Raw genomic sequence first — 22,323 nt, 5'->3', positions numbered from 1 at the left:
GAGGAGATTTGGTTTTGGAGAGGGGTATGTTAGATGGGTGCAGCTGTTGTATAGGGCCCCGATGGCGAGCGTCGTCACGAATGGACGGGATCTGCATATTTTCGGCTCCATAGAGGGACAAGGCAGGGATGCCCTCTGTCCCCATTATTGTTTGCACTGGCGATTGAGCCCCTGGCGATAGCGTTGAGGGGTTCCAAGAAGTGGAGGGGAGTACTTAGAGGAGGAGAAGAACACGGGTATCTTTGTATGCGGACGATTTGCTACTATACGTGGCAGACCGGCGGAGGGGATGCCAGAAATAATGTGGATACTTGGGGAGTTTGGGGATTTTTCAGGGTATAAATTGAACATGGGGAAAAGTGAGTTGTTTGTGGTGCATCCAGGGGAGCAGAGTAGAGAAATAGAGGACCTACCGTTGAGGAAGGTAACAAGGGACTTTCGTTACCTGGGGATCCAGATAGCCAAGAATTGGGGCACATTGCATAGGTTAAAATTTAACGCGGTGGTGGAACAAATGGAGGAGGATTTCAAGAGATGGGATATGGTATCCCTGTCACTGGCAGGGAGGGTGCAGGCGGTTAAGATGGTGGTCCTCCCGAGATTCCTCTTTGTGTTTCAGTGCCTCCCGGTGGTGATCACGAAGGCTTTTTTTAAAAGGATTGAAAACAGCATCATGGGTTTTGTGTGGGCTGGGAAGACCCCGAGATGAGAGGAAGGGATTCTTACAGCGTAGCAGGGATAGGGGGGGGCTGGCACTACCGAGCCTAAGTGAGTATTATTGGGCCGCTAATATTCAATGGTGAGTAAGTGGATGGGAGAGGAGGAGGGAGCGGCGTGGAAGAGATTAGAGAGGGCGTCCTGTAGGGGGACTAGCCTACAGGCTATGGTGACAGCTCCATTGCCGTTCTCACAACCATAGGTTTGCCCCGGGGGAATGGATGGGGGATATGGAATGTGGCAAAGAGCAGGAATAGCGCAACTGAAGATCTGTTTGTGGATGGGAAGTTCGCGAGTCTGGGAGCGCTGACCGAGAAATATGGGTTGCCCAAGGGAATGCATTCAGGTATATGCAACTGAGGGCTTTTGCGAGGCAACAGGTGAGGGAATTCCCGCAGCTCCCGACACGAGGTGCAGGACAGAGTGATCTCAAAGACATGGGTGGGGGATGGTAAGGTGTCAGATATATATATAGGGAAATGAGGGACGATGGGGAGACTATGGTAGATGAACTAAAAGGGAAATGGGAAGAAGAGCTGGGGAGGAGATCGAGGAGGGGCTGTGGGCAGATGCCCTAAGCAGGGTAAACGCGTCGTCCTCGTGTGCCAGGCTAAGCCTGATTCAGTTTAAGGTAATACACAGGGCACATATGACTGGAGCACGGCTCAGTAAATTTTTTGGGGTGGAGGATAGGTGTGCGAGGTGCTCGAGAAGCCCAGCGAATCATACCCATATGTTTTGGTCATGCCCGGCACTACAGGGGTTTTGGATGGGGGTGACAAAGGTGCTTTCAAAAGTAGTGGGGGTCCGGGTCAAACCAAGCTGGGGGGTTGGCTATATTTGGGGTTGCACAAGAGCCGGGAGTGCAGGAGGCGAGAGAGGCCGATGTTTTGGCCTTTGCGTCCCTAGTAGCCCGGCGCAGGATATGCTAATGTGGAAAGAAGCCAAGCCCCCGGGGTGGAGACCTGGATAAATGATATGGCGGGGTTTATAAAGCTAGAGCGGATTAAGTTCGTCCTAAGGGGGTCGGCTCAAGGGTTTCACCAGGCGGTGGCAACCGTTCGTCGAATACCTCGCAGAAAGATAGATGGAATGGAAAAAATAAGGCAGCAGCAGCAGCCCAGGATCGGGGGGGGGGGGGGGGGGGGGGGGGGAATAGTATGTATAGGTCGTTGCTACAGATAATTATATATTGGACTGTTAAATTATATTTTTGGAGAGTGTTACTTGTGACAAGGCAGTTGCCAATTAGGGCTAGTTTTCATTTTTGTTATTTATTATTTATTCATTTTTTGTTTATAAAATAGGTCATTGTTATTTGTGTTGTTATAATATTGTGTAAAGGATGCACAATGTACTGTGTTGGTTGACCAAAAATTTTCAATAAACTATTTTTTCTTTTAAATTGAAGGCCGCTTGCACCCGGCTGCTGCGGCTGTTGCATCCGGATTTGCACGATTGGGAGCGCCGCGGCGGACGACTCCCGCCCCCGACCCACCCGTGGCTCGTGCCCCCGAGTTTGACACTGCCTGATTTAGTTGACCCGGTGTCCTGTTATTAAACAATCACGGTCAGAATGAGACTTAATGTCGCACACAGCCACATTGCTCAGTGAAATAACCTTCCACCAGCAAATCACAACAATTAGCATCCTGATAACAAATGTTTAAATCTCTGCTTTTTCTCTCATTGTGGCCAGGGCCCGCCAGCAAACCAGGACACGAAGGAAAAGGCTACACAAGGCATCAAAGGGTTTGATGAGTTTTTAATAACGAGCTGTAAGTTTCAGTTCTCCCCAATTCTACTGTCTTGTCTTCAGTTTTAACTGGTACTGTAGCCGCCTAGATTCTAAATTCCCTCCCTGAAACCTTTCTCTGTCTTTCTCTCTGTCTCTCTCTCTCTCTGTCTCCCGCTCTCTCTCTCTCTCTCTGTCTCTCTCTCTGTCTCTCTCTCTGTCTGTCTGTCTGTCTGTCTCTCTCTCTCCCTCTCTGTCTCTCTCCCTCTCTGTCTGTCTGTCTGTCTCTCTCTGTCTCTCTGTCTGTCCCTCTCTGTCTGTCCCTCTCTGTCTGTCCCTCTCTGTCTGTCCCTCTCTGTCTGTCCCTCTCTGTCTGTCCCTCTCTGTCTGTCCCTCTCTGTCTGTCCCTCTCTGTCTGTCCCTCTCTGTCTGTCCCTCTCTGTCTGTCCCTCTCTGTCTGCCCCTCTCTGCCTGCCCCTCTCTGTCTGCCCCTCTCTGTCTGCCCCTCTCTGTCTGCCCCTCTCTGTCTGCCCCTCTCTGTCTGCCCCTCTCTGTCTGCCCCTCTCTGTCTGCCCCTCTCTGTCTGCCCCTCTCTGTCTGCCCCTCTCTGTCTGCCCCTCTCTGTCTGCCCCTCTCTGTCTGCCCCTCTCTGTCTGCCCCTCTCTGTCTGCCCCTCTCTGTCTGCCCCTCTCTGTCTGCCCCTCTCTGTCTGCCCCTCTCTGTCTGCCCCTCTCTGTCTGCCCCTCTCTGTCTGCCCCTCTCTGTCTGCCCCTCTCTGTCTGCCCCTCTCTGTCTGCCCCTCTCTGTCTGCCCCTCTCTGTCTGCCCCTCTCTGTCTGCCCCTCTCTGTCTGCCCCTCTCTGTCTGCCCCTCTCTGTCTGCCCCTCTCTGTCTGCCCCTCTCTGTCTGCCCCTCTCTGTCTGCCCGTCTCTGTCTGCCCGTCTCTGTCTGCCCGTCTCTGTCTGCCCGTCTCTGTCTGCCCGTCTCTGTCTGCCCGTCTCTGTCTGCCCGTCTCTGTCTGCCCGTCTCTGTCTGCCCGTCTCTGTCTGCCCGTCTCTGTCTGCCCGTCTCTGTCTGCCCGTCTCTGTCTGCCCGTCTCTGTCTGCCCGTCTCTGTCTGCCCGTCTCTGTCTGCCCGTCTCTGTCTGCCCGTCTCTGTCTGCCCGTCTCTGTCTGCCCGTCTCTGTCTGCCCGTCTCTGTCTGCCCGTCTCTGTCTGCCCGTCTCTGTCTGCCCGTCTCTGTCTGCCCGTCTCTGTCTGCCCGTCTCTGTCTGCCCGTCTCTGTCTCTGTCCCTCTCTGTCTCTGTCCCTCTCTGTCTCTGTCCCTCTCTGTCTCTGTCCCTCTCTGTCTCTGTCCCTCTCTGTCTCTGTCCCTCTCTGTCTCTGTCCCTCTCTGTCTCTGTCCCTCTCTGTCTCTGTCCCTCTCTGTCTCTGTCCCTCTCTGTCTCTGTCCCTCTCTGTCTCTGTCCCTCTCTGTCTCTGTCCCTCTCTGTCTCTGTCCCTCTCTGTCTCTGTCCCTCTCTGTCTCTGTCCCTCTCTGTCTCTGTCCCTCTCTGTCTCTGTCCCTCTCTGTCTCTGTCCCTCTCTGTCTCTGTCCCTCTCTGTCTCTGTCCCTCTCTGTCTCTGTCCCTCTCTCTCTGTCTCTCTCTCTTTGTCCCTCTCTCTCCTTTAACACCTTCCTGAAAAACTCCTCCTTTGACCAAGAGTTTTTTCCGTTGTCTCAATATTTCCTTTGTGTGGCTCACTGTCACATTCTGACTGCGCACACGTCTGTCTTTTTAATTCATTTACGGGGTGTGGGTGTCGCTGGCTGGGCCGGCACGTGTTGCCCATCCCAAATTGCCCCTCAAGGTGGTGCTGGTAAGCTGCTGACGTCAACCACTGCATTGCATGTGGTGCGGCTGCGTGGGATATTTGCCTACGTTAAAGGCACTGTATCAGTTGTTGTGCAGAGGAAACAGAGGCCAAAGCACGAGAGGGGTCTACCCCTGGGTGGTGTGACAGATTGACAGCTTCATGCTCACTTGCGATGCTCCCGCCTTTTTATTTGAATAAGTTGTTGGTGTGTCACCATTCCCTGTTGTGGAATGAATAGGGCAGCGATTCCCATCGGCAGCTGTCGTCCTGGATCAGAAGAAGAAAGCTGCAGCTCTGCAGGTTGGCTGCAGTGTCACCCTCCCCGGGAATGGGAGGAGATTGTGCCTTCCATTGTCCGCTGACGTGAGATGGAGGGGAGGGGGGGGGGGGGGGTCGCTGAGGTTCACAGGACACAATAATAAGACACTAAATGCAATGGGCAGCACGGTGGCGCAGTGGGTTAGCCCTGCTGCCTCACGGCGCCGAGGTCCTGGGTTCGATCCCGGCTCTGGGTCACTGTTCGTGTGGAGTTTGCACATTCTCCCAGTGTCTGCGTGGGTTTTGCCCCCACAACCCAGAGATGTGCAGGGTAGGTGGATTGGCCACGCTAAATTGCCCCTTAATTGGCAAAAATGAATTGGGTAGTCTAAAAAAATGTTTTAAGAGATACTAAACGCAGTGTCAGCGTCTGGATGAGGTGAAGGATCTTTGCCTTTTCACAGGGAAGCAACATGAAAAGGAAAAGCTAAAAATCTCGATTGCAAGTGATGCGACACAGCGACTGCTGCAACCCAAACTCTTGAGGTAAACCCTCTTTTTATTTGAATAAGTTGGATTTTTACCCCCTTTTTATTTGAATAAGTTAGGATTCACCTGAGGAAGGAGCAGTGCTCCGAAAGCTCGTGATTTGAAACAAACCTGTTGGACTTTGACCTGGTGTTGTAGGACTTCCTACTGTGCCCTTTTTATTTATCATTGCCTTGTGATCTGTTGGTCAGTAAAGCCGGGGTGAAATCTTTGAGGCCCTGAACGTCACTCGGTGCCAGTGTGCAGATCCATACCATTGTCGTCCCGTCTCAATGCAAAGTTATACTCCTCTCCTTCTCCACAGTTACTTGCTGTTGTCCCTTTACTCGTGTTGACACAAACGGTGGGAGAAATAACTCCTGGCTGGCATCCCACCTCTGCAAACCTTCCATCCTTCAAATCTCTGCTACACTAGCTTCTCCCCCATACCAAATCCCATCTCTCCTTGTGCCCGCTGACCTGTATGGATGACCAATCTGGCATCACCTTGGGGTTTAGAATTCTGTGTTTGCAAATCCCTCTGGAGCCTTGCTATCCCCCCCCCCTTCCTATCTTAGTTTTGTTCTGCTCCTGTGTGTGTGGTGCCTTGGGATGTTTTAGAACAATTAAGGTGCTATTTAAATACAAACGGTTGTTGGTACCCCTCCCCATTGGCCGTGGAAAAGATTCGGGGGAAGAGGCACAGGAATTATCTTTGTCTGGGCAGCACGGTGGCGCAGTGGGTTAGCCCTGCTGCCTCACGGCGCCGAGGTCCCGGGTTCGATCCCGGCCCTGGGTCACTGTCCGTGTGGAGTCTGCACATTCTCCCCGTGTCTGCGTGGGTCTCACCCCCACCACCCAAAGATGTGCAGGGTGGGTGGATTGGCCACGCCAAACTGCCCCTTCATTGGAAAAAATGAATTGGGTACTCTAAATTTTTAGAGAGAAAAAAAAATCTTTGTCTGAACAAACCTTATTTGCTCAGGCCAGTGTAGAACAGCCTAGATTTGGAGGTGGCCTGCTAGCAGGGTATAAAAGAATGAGAACGTCGAATTGCATTCCAGCTACTAGAGTATTTCGGTTAGACTGGGGAGGGCCAGGGATTGTGTGTTCAAGCTATCCGAGGACCAAAGCCATGGATGTGGGGTGGTACCTCTGCCCCAAGATGAGCGAGTCTCGGGAATGTTCTACGGCTGGTGCGATTGGTTCTAACTGCCTTCCAGTGCAGAGATGTTATCAGGACCTGATTGCAGTGCCGTTTGGGGGATGTTGCTATTCATGTATTAGCTGCTGTATTTCCCACATAACAGAAGTGACTACAATTCACAAAGTACTTTATTGGTGGTGAAGTGCGTTTGAGATGCCTGGCTGGTTATGTATGCACCATTGGCGCAGGTTGAGTATCGCTGAAAAAAAGACATTTTTGTTGAAGCTTCTCGCGGTGCACTCATCAGGACATTTCGCAAGAATACGAATCCCAGGGAGACGGCAGGTATTTTTTTGTAAAATATTTTTATTCTCCATTTTCACATTTTCTTCAGAATTTACACCCCACCAACAAGCAGTAAACGGTAATGAATACAATGTCAATTTCCTTATCAACAACAACGATCCCATCCTCCCACCACCCCAAACAACGGCCCACCTGACAATATAAGCATCAAATAAAACAAACCCTCCCACGGTGGGAAAAACAAAGGAATCAGGAATCTCCTATGGTCACCATTGACCTATCGAGTCCACTCCCCCCTCCCCCGCTCCCCCCTCCCCCACTCCCCACTCCCCCCTCCCCCTAACATTCAATGCCATCCAATCCCCAAAAGAGTACCGTAAATGACACCCATGAATTGTAAACTGCCCCCCCTCCCCGACTCCTCCCCTCCACTTCTTCTTATAAAACTCCTCCCCCCCAACCTCTGTTCCTTCCCCCCCAACTTTTCACCCCGGCTAGACTCATCGGAATCTGCTCTGCCGGGTTCCACTGGCCGCACCCCCTCCCCCCACCTCACTCCCGTTCACTGCCGGCTTTAACCGGCCAGTGTGGAGGCCCCCCGCCCGGTCCCAGGAAAACCAAGAAACCCCTTTAGCAGAAAAAACCCCAAGCCCCAAAGAACCGTCATTGCAAATGAAAGTCCCATCTCTTCCCTTGTCCAAGTATATACAACGTTGGCACATACGCCAGCACGCATCGGTACATACCCACTTTTCCATTCAGCCACAGTCCTTCTGCCTTCGCAAACTCCTCCGCTGCTTCCGCCGTCCCAAAATAAAAGTCCTTGGATTTGTAGGTCACCCTCAACTTAGCTGGTTTTGCTATGCCGCACTGCACCTTACTGATGTACAATGCCTTCTTCACCCGGCTGAAGGCAGCCCGCCTCCTCACCAGATCCAGATATATGCGTATACCAGCTCCAGCCCACTGCACCACCCGCTTCTGCTTGGCCCAGCTCAGGACCTTCTCCTTCACACTGTACCTACGGAAGCACAGCGTCACTACTCTCTGCGGCTCACCTTTGGTACAGGCCTCCACGACCGATGAGCCCAATCCAGTTCATATCGGGAGGGATCATCCCCCTCCCCCAATATGTTCGCCAACATCGGGGCAAAATACTCAGTCGGCCTTCGGGAAGACCCACAATCTTCAGATTCTGTCGCCTGGATCTGTTTTCCAAGTCGTCCATTTTGGCTGGCAGACCCACGTTGATCTCTATCACCTTCCCCATCAAGGTAAGTTGATCACCGTGCTGCAATAATGTCTCTTCCACTTCCCTTCAGCGCCTCGCCTTGTTCCCGTACCTCCGCTGCTGCGCTCAATACCGCCGCCCTCACCGGGGCAATCGCCTCCTCCACCAGCACTTTCAATATCACCCCCATCTCCTTCCTCATCGCCTCCATGTGCTTTGTGAACTGCCTTTCGTGTTCCGCAGCCATCACCGCAGTCAGTTCTTCAGCCGTGGGCAATGCGGCCTCCCCTGGTGCCCCAGCCTCCACTTTCCGTGCCGTCCCCGCGGTGACCTTTCCACTCCCCGGCGGACTTCCAGCCGCTTTTTTCACGGCCGTTTTTTAACTTATTTTGAACATTTCCCTTCACTGTGCTTTCTCCCTGCTTTTGCCGCCTCCGTTGCCCCTGGGACCTGGTGTTAAACCCCGAAAATGCCGTTCCCGAACGGGAGCCCTCCAATGTGCGGCTGCCTCACGCCCGCCGTCACCGGAAGTCGGATTCAGCAGATTGATACCAGTCTCGTCAAATGGCCTGATGAGTCGAAGACAAAAAACTTTGACAGAAGAGTCTCTATTTTTCTCGCTCTGTGCTATCACGTGACCAGTGTCACAGAGAGCATTGGGTCTCTGTGATTTCTGGACTGTTTCTGATTTGACTGAAGAAGAACTTTAAAATATGTATTTATTCCCTCTATTTTATTGCCCATCCCCAATTGCCCTTGGGGGGGGGCAGTAAAGAGTCAACCGCATTGCTGTGGGTCTGGAGTCACGTGTAGGCCAGACCGGGTAAGGCCGGCAGATTTCCTTCCCTAAAGGACATTAGTGAACCAGAAGGGTTTTTACAACAATCGACAATGGTTTGAAGGAAGAATGTGTAGGCTGGTGGGGAGACGGGGGTAGAATGATGCTAAATATGTTGCTCATTTGGAGAGCTCTCACACAACGGGAGGAATGGTGCTCGCCTGTACTGTAAGAAGTCCGTGATTGTCACTTGACATTTGTTCAATCTCCAGCAGGGGTCGCTGGTTAGTCAACAGCTGAAGCCCTGACTGATCCTGATTTGGGTAGCACTGTGGCTTCACAGCGCCAGGGTTCCAGGTTCGATTCCGGCTTGGGTCACTGTCTGTGCGGAGTCTGCACGTTCTCCCCGTGTGTGCGTGGGTTTCCTCCGGGTGCTCCGGTTTCCTCCCACAGTCCAAAGACGTGCAGGGTAGGTGGATTGGCCATGATAAATTGCCCTTAGTGACCAAAATGGTGAGGTGGGGTTATTGGGTTACGGGGATAGGTTGGGAATGAGGCTTAAGTGGGTCGGTGCAGACTCGATGGGCCGAATGGCCTCCTTCTGCACTGTATGTTCTATGATCCGAGTACTGGTCAGGATCGGCATCTATTATTTTCCCTTTACACTTCTAGGCTTGAATACCTGAACAAGAAGATGGAACAATCCCGCCAGGAAACCGAGAAAGACCTCTTCGCAAAGCAGATTGCTGAAACTGAGCGGGAAATGGACAACATCAAGTGAGATAACCTTACTGCCAACAGGCATTTTTTGAAGAGTATCTAATTGAGCAATAATTGTCTTTCCAAAAACTGTTCCACATTCCCGATGTGTTGTCTGAGCTTTAGTGTGGATCAGTAACAGAACCTCTCTGATTCAGTGTCACTGTGTGTGCGTGTGCGCGTCCCGGGGGGGGGTTGGCGTGTGTGCCGGGGGGTCTGGGGCGTGTGTGCCGGGGGGGTCTGGGGCGTGTGTGCCGGGGGGGGGGGGTCTGGGGCGTGTGTGCCGGGGGGGGGGGGGGTCTGGGGCGTGTGTGCCGGGGGGGGGGGGTCTGGGGCGTGTATGCCGGGGGGGTCTGGGGCGTGTGTGCCGGGGGGGTCTGGGGCGTGTGTGCCGGGGGGGTCTGGGGCGTGTGTGCCGGGGGGGGGGGGTCTGGGGCGTGTGTGCCGGGGGGGTCTGGGGCGTGTGTGCCGGGGGGGGGGGGGTCTGGGGCGTGTGTGCCGGGGGGGGGGGGCGTGTGTGCCGGGGGGGGGGGGTCTGGGGCGTGTGTGCCGGGGGGTCTGGGGCGTGTGTGCCGGGGGGGGGGGGGTCTGGGACGTGAGTGCCGGGGGGGGGGGGGGCTAGGGCGTGGGGGGGGGGGTCTGGGGCGTGTGTGCCGGGGGGGGGGGGTCTGGGGCGTGTGTGCCGGGGGGTCTGGGGCGTGTGTGCCGTGGGGGGGGTCTGGGGCGTGTGTGCCGGGGGGGGGGGGGGTCTGGGGCGTGTGTGCCGGGGGGGGGTCTGGGGCGTGTGTGCCGGGGGGGTCTGGGGCGTGTGCGCCGTGGGGGTCTGGGGAGTGTGTGCCGTGGGGGGGGTCTGGGGCGTGTGTGCCGGGGGGGGGGGGGGTCTGGGGCGTGTGTGCCGGGGGGGGGGGGTCTGGGGCGTGTGTGCCGGGGGGGTCTGGGGCGTGTGTGCCGTGGGGGTCTGGGGCGTGTGTGCCGGGGGGGGGGGGTCTGGGGCGTGTGTGCCGGGGGGGGGGGGTCTGGGGCGTGTGTGCCGGGGGGGTCTGGGGCGTGTGTGCCGGGGGGGGGGGCTGGGCTGGGGCGTGTGTGCCGGGGGGGGGGGTCTGGGGCGTGTGTGCCGGGGGGGGGGTCTGGGGCGTGTGTGCTGGGGGGGGGGGGGGTCTGGGACGTGGGTGCCTGGGGGGTCTGGGGCGAGTGTGGCGGGGGGGGGGGTCTGGGGCGTGTGTGCCGGGGGGGGGTTGGCGTGTGTGCCGGGGGGGGGGCCTGGGGCGTGTGTGCCGGGGGGTCTGGGGCGTGTGTGCCGGGGGGTCTGGGGCGTGTGTGCCGGGGGGGTCTGGGGCGTGTGTGCCGGGGGGGGGGGTCTGGGGTGTGTGTGCCGGGGGGGGGGGGTCTGGGACGTGGGTGCCGGGGGGGGGGGGGTCTGAGGCGTGTGTGCCGGGGGGGGGGGGGGCGTGTGTGCCGGGGGGTCTGGGGCGTGTGTGCCGGGGGGTCTGGGGCGTGTGTGCCGGGGGGGGGGGTGTCTGGGGCGTGTGTGCCGGGGGGGGGGGGTGTCTGGGGCGTGTGTGCCGGGGGGGGGGTCTGGGGCGTGTGTGCCGGGGGGGGGTCTGGGGCGTGTGTGCCGGGGGGGGGGGGTCTGGGGTGTGTGTGCCGGGCCGGGGGGGGGGGTCTGGGACGTGGGTGCCGGGGGGGGGGGTCTGGGGCGTGTGTGCCGGGGGGGGGGGGTCTGGGGCGTGTGTGCCGGGGGGGGGGGGTCTGGGGCGTGTGTGCCGGGGGGGGTCTGGGGCGTGTGTGCCGGGGGGGGGGGGGTCTGGGGTGTGTGTGCCGGGGGGTCTGGGGCGTGTGTGCCGGGGGGTCTGGGGCGTGTGTGCCGGGGGGTCTGGGGCGTGTGTGCCGAGGGGTCTGGGGCGTGTGTGCCGGGGGGGTCTGGGGCGTGTGTGCCGGGGGGGGGGGGTTGGCGTGTGTGCCGGGGGGGGCCTGGGGCGTGTGTGCCGGGGGGTCTGGGGCGTGTGTGCCGGGGGGTCTGGGGCGTGTGTGCCGGGGGGTCTGGGGCGTGTGTGCCGGGGGGGTCTGGGGCGTGTGTGCCGGGGGGGGGGGGTCTGGGGTGTGTGTGCCGGGGGGGGGGGGTCTGGGACGTGGGTGCCGGGGGGGGGTCTGAGGCGTGTGTGCCGGGGGGGGGGGGGCGTGTGTGCCGGGGGGTCTGGGGCGTGTGTGCCGGGGGGTCTGGGGCGTGTGTGCCGGGGGGGGGGGGTCTGGGGCGTGTGTGCCGGGGGGGGGGGGGTGTCTGGGGCGTGTGTGCCGGGGGGGGGGGTCTGGGGCGTGTGTGCCGGGGGGGTCTGGGGCGTGTGTGCCGGGGGGTCTGGGGCGTGTGTGCTGGGGGGGGGTCTGGGACGGGGGGGGAGGGGGGTCTGGGGCGTGTGCCGGGGGGGGGTCTGGGGCGTGTGTGCCGGGGGGTCTGGGGCGTGTGTGCCGGGGGGGGGGGGGGGGTCTGTGGCGTGTGTGCCGGGGGGGGGGGGTCTGGGGCGTGTGTGCCGGGGGGGGGGGGGGGGGGGTCTGGGGCGTGTGTGCCGGGGGGTCTGGGGCGTGTGTGCCGGGGGGGTCTGGGGCGTGTGTGCTGGGGGGGGGGTCTGGGACGTGGGTGCCGGGGGGGGGGGGTCTGGGGCGTGTGCCGGGGGGGGGGGTCTGGGGCGTGTGTGCCGGGGGGTCTGGGGCATGTGTGCCGGGCCGGGGGGGGGGGGGGGGTCTGGGACGTGGGTGCCGGGGGGGGGGGGTCTGGGGCGTGTGTGCCGGGGGGGGGTCTGGGGCGTGTGTGCCGGGGGGGGTCTGGGGCGTGTGTGCCGGGGGGTCTGGGGCGTGTGTGCCGGGGGGTCTGGGGCGTGTGTGCCGGGGGGGGTCTGGGGCGTGTGTGCCGGGGGGTCTGGGGCGTGTGTGCCGGGGGGGTCTGGGCGTGTGTGCCGGGGGGGGGGGGGGGGTCTGGGGCGTGTGTGCTGGGGGGGGGTCTGGGACGTGGGTGCCGGGGGGGGGGGGGGGTCTGGGGCGTGTGTGCCGGGGGGGGGTCTGGGGCGTGTGTGCCGGGGGGTCTGGGGCGTGTGTGCCGGGGGGTCTGGGGCGTGTGTGCCGGGGGAGGGGGGGGGGGGTGCGGCGGAGGCTGGCAGAGGGTGTGGCATCTCTATATTCATCGACATGTATGTTGTGTGATCGGCATGAGTGTATGTTCTGTGTGTTCGGTGTCTGTGTTATCTGTGTGCCCGTGTGCAGTGTTGCTCCTCCCTTTGCAGAGTTGATACTATCCGTATTTACTGTTGCTGTTTTTTATGTTGTGGATTCCAGTATTTGAGGTATTACTTTTCAGTGACTTTGTGCTTAAAAGAAAAACTTGCTATTTTGTGAATGCAGCAGTGAGATGAGTGACGAGCTCTGGGGTTGTTGGGGACAGTGAATTGCCCAGGATCCTGGGAGATCTCCCTGCTCCTCATGGTGGGACCTGAAGAGTGTGTGTGTGTTGTCGAAAATGTCTCCTATGTCTTTAAAATTTGTTTTCACTTTAATATTGCTTGTGTGGTCCTCCAGTTTGCATGCTCTGTTTATACTGTGCAGCAAGCCAGGCTCTACAGGCCTCCCCCTCCCCTTTCGAGGGTAACCTCAAAGGCTTTTTGAGTGGACTGGAACGGAATGCTCCCAATGAGGAGCAGCAATGTATTCGGAGATGTTCTTATTTCCTTCATTTAAGCTGGGGGAGTGGTGTTGTGTGTGTCTTCCTGAGTGCTCCTCCCGAGTGCAAATGGTGTGTTCCCATCTGCCACACCGATTAACTGAGGCAAACGGCCTGCAAAGCCAGTTGTTGGCAAATCGAAATGTTGATTGTAGGTTTCTGGGGCCGGTTATCAAGACTGGGTTTGGGAGGCTCCTGTTGGGTGAAAAGCAACTGCCCAGAGCAGCCTTGTCTGACTGGATGAAGGAGCGGCTGAAGGGTCCAGCTCCTCCTCCTCCCTACGTTTTGCGGACAATATGGGACATGCGTTAAAATCATGGAAACATTGATTTGTAGCAGATCTAGGATATTTAATGCAAGTAGCTTTAAATAACTTCACTGTTCTGGTAGCGAAACGTTATCGAGTTAACACTTGTGTGCGGGCTTGGTTGCAAGCAAATGTCTTCTCAGGGTCGCAAGTTGATGAGACACAGGTGCCATTCGGCCCATCGAGTCTGCTCCGCCATTCTATCATGCGTTCCTCATCTGCTACCTACACTATTACAGACCCAAGAGCTGGATTGCGAAATCAGCCAGAGCATCTCCTCCCTACAACACATGACCTAGGAGCGGGAATAGGCAATTTAGCCTCCCATGGGTTTCTGCTCCTGCCGCCATTGCGTTCAGCAGCTAGTTTTGGTCATATGACTGACTTGGTGAGATTGCAATGCGTTACTTGTAGGTTCAGTGTTTTGAGGTCAGCTTGGGTGAACAGTGCATTTGCGACAATTTGCACTTATTTAGGGCCTTGGACACGGGAATGTGGCTAAAAGGATATCAGCAGAGAGTGTGCTGGGGCTGAACTGCAGCCCACGGGGAGGCTGGGAGAGGTCATTTTTTTTCTTTATTTATAAAATAAATTTAGAGTACCGAATTTCATTTTTTCCAATCAAGGGGCAATTTAGCGTGTTCAATCCACCTACCCTGCACACCTTCGGGTTGTGGGGGTGGGACCCACGCAAACACGGGGAGAATGCGCAAACCCCACACGGACGGCAACCCAGAGCCGGGATCGAACCCGGGTCCTCGGCGTCGTGAGGCAGCGATGCAACTGCGCCACCGTGCTCTTCACCCTGGGGGTGAAGAGGTGAATATCAAGCCTCGCTGAGAAATGGCTTTTTAGAAGAGTTGAGGGTGGACAGGGGGTGTAAGAGAGATCAGGAGGGATCAGAAAAAGGGAATCCTTGAACGGAAAGGGCCCAGATTTTCATCTCCATCTGTATTGGAGCTGAGGCTGAAGGACATTAAAAATGGTGGGCGGGATATAATTCCGGGATTCCTGTCTCCGTTCCTGCTTCCGGCATGGGATACACGACCCTTCACTCGCACCCTTATTGGTACATGCTGGTCCTTTACTGGGGTTTGTTCAAAGGTGACAAGCTCTTAGTATTTTGCCACAATTCTTCACTCTGAGAGTTAACACAGTGAATGTTGCTGAGTTATTTGACTGTGACTGGCATCGCAGACAAAGCTGATGTTGTTTTCACTCAATATTCGTACGTATGCAACTATCCCCAGTTGTCACTGACATCGTGATCAGAAACGCCAACCCTGACTGATTAACGGTAATCGTAGCCCACTGGCCACGACCAGCTCGCCCCTTTGTATCCAGTACACATTTTGGGCTTTAGGTTTTTTAACTTGCTAAGCTGTCACGACGACAATAGATCACCTCCAGGTGGAGAGAGTTCAGTGGAGCAGGATGTCTAATGATGTCCCTCTGCGTTGACGATCTCATTTCCCAAATCTCTCATTTCAAAGATGCTATAATTTTGGTGTCGGGACTTTGGAAATCCCTCTCCCATTCTCAATCTCCTCCGTGTCAACAAACCTTTAATTGAATTAATTCATAGATCTTCAAGCCAAATATTTTGACCGGGTGGATTGATAATACTGTGGGGTGAAAGATGGAAGGGGTATCCACCGCGTCGAAGAATAAGAGTCACTTTGTTTTGGATAATAATTTACAAGACTATAGGGATTGTGACAGGAAATTTAATATTGAATTTTGTTATGGGCCAGGGTTTAAAAAAACTCCAAAGTATATTATGAAGTTCACCTGACCGCAACTTTTTATTGATATTGGCTCGGGTGAGCAGAAGAACCTGCCTTTCAGGGTGTTAGTCAACAGACTTCTTGGGCACTTGTAATCAAAATAACAAGCTTTATTTGAAGAATTTAGTTAACATTTGTATAAACACAAGCACAGCAAGAATTTTTATCAACTACAAACATAAAGACCCCACACAGCTACAGTAATCTATGTATAACCCTTAATGAATTCCCCCTTAACTGTTCCAATTCAATAACAAAATCCAAGTAAAACCAGAAACCCCTTTTCAAAGACGTGGCCCAGCACACGGCATTCTCACTGTCTTTCTTAAGACTTGTTAGTGATACTCTGTTCCCCTTTTCAAACAGCAGATTTGAATTCCGTCCAGAAAGCAATTCTCTCTTTTAAGCAGTTTGGAAACAGCTTTCAAACTGAAGATAGAGGCAGGCCAAAAACACTTAATTCTCTGTCTGAGTCCATAGCAGCCAAATGTGAAAACGAAACCCCCCAAAAAACTCCCACAGCCCAGCTCCACCCACACTGTGACATCACTGAAGCCATGTGATAAGACAAAACCTTCCTTAAAGTGACACTCCCATGACAATTTACTGACTCTTGCTTGACTTGAGCAGAGTTAATTGTGGTGCCTTGTTGAATCAAACCAGGCAGTTACTTTATTTCCACGCATTCCGATTACTTTACCAAACCCTCCCATGATTAAGTCAGTGATATTTGTAGCTGATTTCTGGCTACCTTCGATCTTCTCCTTCATTGAAAATAAACATAAATTCACCCATAAAGATAAAATAACAAATGTAGCAAAGTAGACCGGAAAAGCAAAATAATTTGGCGTTGCCCCATTTGGGGGAGACGTTCGTGTCAGTGCTGGGGGAGGTGGTGATGCGCTGCGACACTGCGAGGGGCAAAGCAACAAATGTTGCCTCTGGTCCTTCGATCTGTTCTCCGGCGTTTGAACAACACGTCCATTGCTCCCTCCACAAGGGTTGCCGAGGGAATTGATTGTGGCTGGACCCCGTTAACCGAGTGGGGACTGACAGTCATATTTAGGCCTGACCCAGTGAGGTCTATCAAACCACGAGGGTTTATTGACAGAGTGGATACAGAAAAGGCCTTCTCACTGGCACAAGGATCAAGAGCAAGAGGGAGCAGATTTGAGGTAATTGGTAAAACAAACAATGGGGGCACGAGGAGAAACTTCACGCAGCAAGTGGCTGGCATCTGGAATGAGCTGCCCGGGTGTGTGGGAGAGGCAGAGTCGGTCAAGGCATTTGAGAGGAAATTAGATCATTATTAGAAATTTCCATCTGATGTATGAATAACCAGAGTGGAGCTGTCTGCTGACCGTGAAGTAGCTGAATCATGATGTATCAGAGCCATCATTCTGTTGCGTTTTGAAGAACCATCAGATATTTTGGCTGCAGTGAGTTCAACAAGGCCTCCTCCTTTCCTCCCGTCTTATACTATTGCATTTAATTCATGTTATTGAGTACAGTCATTAACGAGCGCTGACCTCAACGTTTCACCGAACTGAAACATGACGATGTGTACTTGCAGCTGGCTGAGTTTGAGCATTGCCAATAACTCGCTGAGCTTTATAAAAGAGTGTTACTCCTTAACTTTCTTATAGCCAGATGACGCAGCGGCAGTTGTTGGGAAATAGGTTTGATGATCACGACTGGATAAAGATCTCCAATATTGATGTAAGTATGTTCAGGTTTTATGGGTCTTTTTAAAACATCGATCCAGTACTTTCATGATCGTTTTTTAAAGAATTTTTCCAATTATGGGGCAATTTAGCGACACCAATCCACGCTATCTCTAGGTTGCGGGGGTGAGACCCACAGGGAGAATGTGCGTCCATTATCATTTTCTTTTTTTATTCAATTTTAGAACACCCAATTAATTTTTTCCCAATTAAGGGGCAATTTAGCGTGGTCAATCCACCTACCCTGCACATCTTTTGGGTTGTGGGGGCGGAACCCACGCGACACAGGGAGAATGTGCAAACTCCACACGGACAGTGACCCAGAGCCGAGATCGAACCTGGGACCTCGGCTCCGTGAGGCAGCAGGGCTAACCACTACCCCACCCTGCTGCCCTACCATGATCATTATTAAAGAGAGAGTTTATCCTGGGTTTATTAATTAATGGAATTTTAATTTGCCCCAGCTCCTGTGATGGGATTTGAATTTGTCTCCAAAGCACTGGTCCAGGCTTCTTGGGCCAATTGTGCTAGAATTACCTCCGTCCAGACCAGGGATTGAACCTGGCACCTCCTGGGCAAAGATGGTGGAAATGTACTTGCCAACTAACTCTTGGGAGTCTTTGAGGTCTTGTGGAGGAGCATTGAATATGTTGTTAAAACTGTCTGTCCCTCCAGCTTGCCTGTCCCCCTCGTGTTCAACGCCATCTTTTTGCACATTAGTGACGCAATGCTCGTTTGTGTTTGCAGTTTGACGGGAGTCGCAGAGCTGAAGATATTAAAAACCTCTGGCAGAACTCCGAGCACCCGAGCATCAACCAAGCAGAGTGGAGCAAAGAAGAGGTGGAGAAGCTCTTTCAGATCGCAGGTCTCAAAGGCTGTGTGGACTGGGAGTGGATCGCGAGCGAGCTGCAGGTACAGAGGTTTTTCTCCTGCCATGTCTGGCTTCCGTCCCGGGCGAACAGTGGCTTTGCCAGGTGCGTTGGTGGGGCAATTCATCAGCGGGAGGCTCCGCTGCTCAGCTTCACCCTCTTCCCTAGGAAACGACGAGCAGCACTTGCCACCGTAAACCCTGCTGGGTTTTCGGAACAGCGGTTAGAAAATAGGAGCCGGACGAGGCCATTCGGCCCTTCGAGCCTGCTCTGCCCTTCATTATGGTCATGGCTGATCATCCAGCTCAATAGCATAATCCCGCTTTCCCCCAATATCCTTTGCTCCCCTTTCGCCCCAAGTGCTAAATCTAACTGCTTCTTGAAACCATACAATGTTTTGGCCTCAACTACCTCCTGTGGTAACGAATTCCACAGGCCGACCACTCTCTGGGTGAAGGAATTTCTCCTCATCTCTGTCCGAAATGATCTACCCCGTATCCTCAGACTGACCCCTGGTTCTGGACACCCCCACCATCGGGAACATCCTTCCTGCATCTACCCTGTCCAGTCCTGTTAGAATTTTATAGGTTTCTATGAGATCCCCCCCCCCTCCCTCATTCTTCTGAACTCCAGCGAATATAATTCTAACCGACTCAATCTCTCCTCATCCTTCCTGCCACCCGGAGGAAACCCACGCAGACACTGGGAGAAGGTGCAGACTCCGCACAGACAGTGACCCAGCCGGGAATCGAAGCTGGGACCCTGGAGCTGTGAAGCAACTGTGCTAACCACTGTGCTACCGTGCTGCCTGCGGTAGCATAACACACTAGCCCGCTTCTGACTCCTTACACACTTGGCCACAATTAAATCATGGCTGATTCTATTTTTCCTGCTGGAACTTCCCACCAACTCCAGTGGGTTTGTACAAAAAAAAAACCACAGCTATCCCAGGAGTTAAATGTGTGGGTTTGAATTTTGGGTGGAATTGCCTCGGCGTTGCGATAGATTCCGAGTTTCCGGATGAAAGGGGGCAGGACCGTCTGTACGTGCAGCTGCCGTTTAAAGATCGCCCTTTCCGCTGCGATAGACTTAACCCAGGGAAGGGATGAAAGAAAGGCTTGCATTTCGCGAAGCCTTCTCATAGCCTTTAGTCACTGACGCAGGCAGTAAGATCCAAACAGATGGAAACGAGGGAATGGGTTGGCATGGGGGCAGTGGTTAGACCCGGGTTCAATTCTGGCCTCTGGTGACTGTGTGAAGTTTACACGCTCTCCCATTGTCTGCCCGGGTTTCCTCCGTGTGCTCCAGTCTCTTCTCGCATTCCAAAGATGTGCAGGTTCGGTGGATTGGACGTGATCAGTGTACGGGGGGTGAACCTAGGCAGGGTGCACTTTCAGAGGGCCGGTGCAGACTCAGTGGGCCGAATGGCCACCTACACTAGCGATTCTATTGATGACCATTTGAAATATCATTTGCCATTAATGCTGGTGGAGACCGATTTTGGGAAGTGGGAGCTCGGTGGCTACTAGTGGCTGTGGGATCCTTTGATCCAGCTGAGGCAAGTAAGCCTTTCTGACACCTCATCCAAAGCCCGTCAACAGCTCTGCACTCTCAGTAAGTTCTGTAGTCGCTCTTGAACCCGGACCGAGTGACTGAGACGAGAGTCACTGAGATGTGGCGGATATTCGGGAGGATGTGTGAACGAGTGAAATGAGAACCAAATAAACCGATCCAGCAGCTGTTCGAAAAGCGATTTAAGAATCTGCTATTCTTTATTCCACTTTCTCTCTCTCTTCCCCTCTCCTCCCTTTCCCACTACAGACAAACCGAACTGCTTTCATGTGCCTTCAGAAGTACCAGGAGTTGAATAAAGAACTGACGAAGAAGGAATGGACAGAGGAAGAGGATCACATGCTGATTGAGCTGGTGCAAAAGATGAGAGTTGGAAGCTTCATTCCGTACACTAAGAGTGAGTGCTCCTGGATTGCAGGGCAGCAAGTTGGGCTCGGACTCTGTAACCTGGCTTCAAATCCTGCCCCAGATCTGTCGCTGCTCAGCTTGTAAAGAGTGAAGTGAGGTGCACAGAGGCTGCTGCAGCAAGTGGCTGTGATGACTGGTAGCAGAGAGTGAAGCTGCGGATATAGTGATTTCTATGTTAATGTTAATCGACGGGGCCTCTGCTCTGCGTAATGTCTCCCTCCTGTTGTATATGAGGCTGCTTTAGCTCAGTTGGCTAGACAGTTGGTTCGTGATGCAGAGCGACTGAGGTTATTCATGAAGGACCCGCCTCTTCAACCTAGCCCCTCGTCTGAGGTGTGGTGGCCCTCAGGTTAAACCGCCACCAGTCAGCTCTCCCCCTCAAAAGGGGAAGCAGCCTCTGGTCATCTGGGACTTTTCGTGTAAGCCGAAGTATTTAATTTGTTGCAGTGAGGCTCTCTTTCTCTCTCTCTCTCTCTCTCTCTCTCTCTCTCTCTCTCTCTCTCTCTCTCTCTCTCTCTCTCTCTCTTCCCCCCCCCCCCACACACACACACCCACACACAGCTCAGAAATCACCATCTATCTTCACTCCAGCCCAAAGGCATCTCTCCCTGTTCCTTGTTGGAACAAATGCCCACATTTTCCCCCTCGAGGTGTCTGAACCTGCAGGTTCAGAAAGCCAGTATTAGTCAGAAATCCAACCATGGAAGGCATCGCAGGTCGTTTCCACCTCTGGCACTCCAGCACTGGATGGCTTACTGCTTTTCTGCACCCAGTACTCTTGAATGTCATCTCCTGTCCATTCGCAGCCCCCTTCGCACGCGGCAGAGATTCCGTTGGTCAATCGGGATATAGCTGGACTTTTCCAATCCTTTTTGGATCTGTTGCCAAGGGAGCCCCCATGCCTGTTGTCCCCCAGATGCCGATTTGGGAAGGAAATAGATTTCTAGACTCTAAAGGTGTTTGGGGAGGGGGGTGGGCTGCTGAGATCAGCCATAATCCTAGTGAAAGGTGGGGCAGGCTCGAAGGGCTGAATGGACTTACTCCTATTTTCTATGTTTAGCTCGAGGGGTGTCTGCTCCCAAGGTATTTGCGTTAACATCCCCCCTTGACAGCTCAATGGGTAAATACCCTGCCCCCTGGGTGGTGCTGGCTCTGCAAGGTTCCCGGTTCAATTCCTTGCCTGCACTGATCCAGTTTGTCTCCGTTAGCAGAAGCTGCAAATGACCTGGGCTACGGAGAACCTCCGTCCTGGTCCTGATCGCTGAGACCACCCCAGGTAGACGGAATCAGACTAGAAAACGTCTCCTGGTTTGAAACTGCTGATACTCACCTTACACCTGCCGAATGGCCAATGTGGGCAGGCTTTTATTAACTCTCAGGATCTGGACGCACCTGGTGAGGCTGGTGATTTCTGCCTATCCCTAACTGCCCCTTTAGAAGATGGTGGTGAAGAGCTACCACATTGGAGCTCTGCATTCTGTGTGATGAAGGTACTCCAAATGTAAGGAGAGAGTTCCAGAACTGTGACCCAGTGACTGAACTCCAACCCAAATCCGCCTCTTTAGAGGAGACGGGACAAGTACCATGATGGAAATAAACCAGAATCGCTTCAGTCTTTTGATGGGCACGTTCGCCAGCGCAGGCTGCAGGCTCCTGATGTGCGGTTGGCGCCTCTGGATACAATGCTGAACTGTAACTTAATGCTGTTCTTCACAACAGTTGCATACTTTATGGAGGGACGGAATAGCACGCAGCTGTTGTACCGCTGGTCAAAGACGCTCGATCCCATGGTGAAGAGAGGGAAATGGACACCAGCAGAAGATGAGGTAAGTTATCTCTTTTTTTTTTAGATATAAATTTTAGACTACCCAATTTTTTTTCCAATTAAGGGGCAGTTTAGCGTGGCCAATCCACATAACCTGCACATCTTTAGGTTGTGGGGGTGAGACCCACGCAGACACGGGGAGAATGTGCAAACCCCACACGGACAGTGACCCAGGGCCGGGATCGAACCTGGGACCTCGGCGCCGTGAGGCAGCAGTGCTAACCCACTGCGCCACCATGCCGCCCTGAGATAAGTTATCTCTGACTGTGGGCCACCCCCCATGCTGCCTTGCTTGTGGTGTCATGGTAGATTAGGACTGTGGGCCGTACCCACTCAGCCTCCCTTCTTCAGCGGGGGTGGTTATTCTCCCTCTCCTCCCTGCACCTTACCAGAGCTGTGACTGCAGTGGGTTTCCATTGAGCTTTGGGCCCCCCCATTATCAACAGAGCCTGAGCTGTGAGGAAGGTGCACCTTTGATTCTCGAGGTTATTACATTGGGTGAATAATGAGCTGGAGAAAGATTTGAAAGGTTTATGTTACCCTTCCATGGACTACAGGAGGATTAAAATCTGTCGCAATGGAGATCTTTACAGTGATTTGTTTTTCAGATGCTGCTGAAAGCAGTGGAAAAATATGGAATACGGGACTGGTTCAAAATCCAGGAAGAGGTTCCTGGAAGGGTCGATGCTCAGTGCAGAGGCAGGTGAGTGGTTTTGTCTTTGTAGAGCAGTGTGTCAAAGTCAGGGGAGAGGATTGTGTGTCTGTGTCACTCAATAGGCATGCCTTTCCCACCCAATGTTGACATTCCAGC

The 22,323-nt window shown here is 54.3% G+C and overlaps 1 protein-coding gene across 4 annotated transcripts in view; it reads left to right on the top strand.

Moving 5' to 3' along the window:
- The window catches only part of snapc4 (small nuclear RNA activating complex, polypeptide 4), a 98,896-nt gene that overhangs the window by 49,375 nt on the left and 27,198 nt on the right, over positions 1-22,323 (top strand). For 3 of the 4 annotated variants that reach the window (XM_072488878.1, XM_072488880.1, XM_072488877.1), the window contains exons 5-12: positions 2,417-2,495; positions 5,030-5,111; positions 9,228-9,332; positions 16,761-16,833; positions 17,586-17,750; positions 19,529-19,676; positions 21,407-21,513; positions 22,121-22,215. In XM_072488878.1, coding sequence (XP_072344979.1) covers positions 2,417-2,495; positions 5,030-5,111; positions 9,228-9,332; positions 16,761-16,833; positions 17,586-17,750; positions 19,529-19,676; positions 21,407-21,513; positions 22,121-22,215 — 854 coding nt within the window. Of the gene's footprint in view, positions 1-2,416; positions 2,496-5,029; positions 5,112-9,225; positions 9,371-16,760; positions 16,834-17,585; positions 17,751-19,528; positions 19,677-21,406; positions 21,514-22,120; positions 22,216-22,323 lie in introns of those variants that run through there. The other variant, XM_072488879.1, reaches the window with a different exon arrangement.

This window comes from Scyliorhinus torazame, chromosome 22 (genome assembly GCF_047496885.1).
Source record: "Scyliorhinus torazame isolate Kashiwa2021f chromosome 22, sScyTor2.1, whole genome shotgun sequence".
Lineage (NCBI taxonomy): Eukaryota > Metazoa > Chordata > Chondrichthyes > Carcharhiniformes > Scyliorhinidae > Scyliorhinus > Scyliorhinus torazame.
Note: the sequence above shows the minus strand (reverse complement) of the source record. Positions and strands in the feature narration are given on the sequence as shown.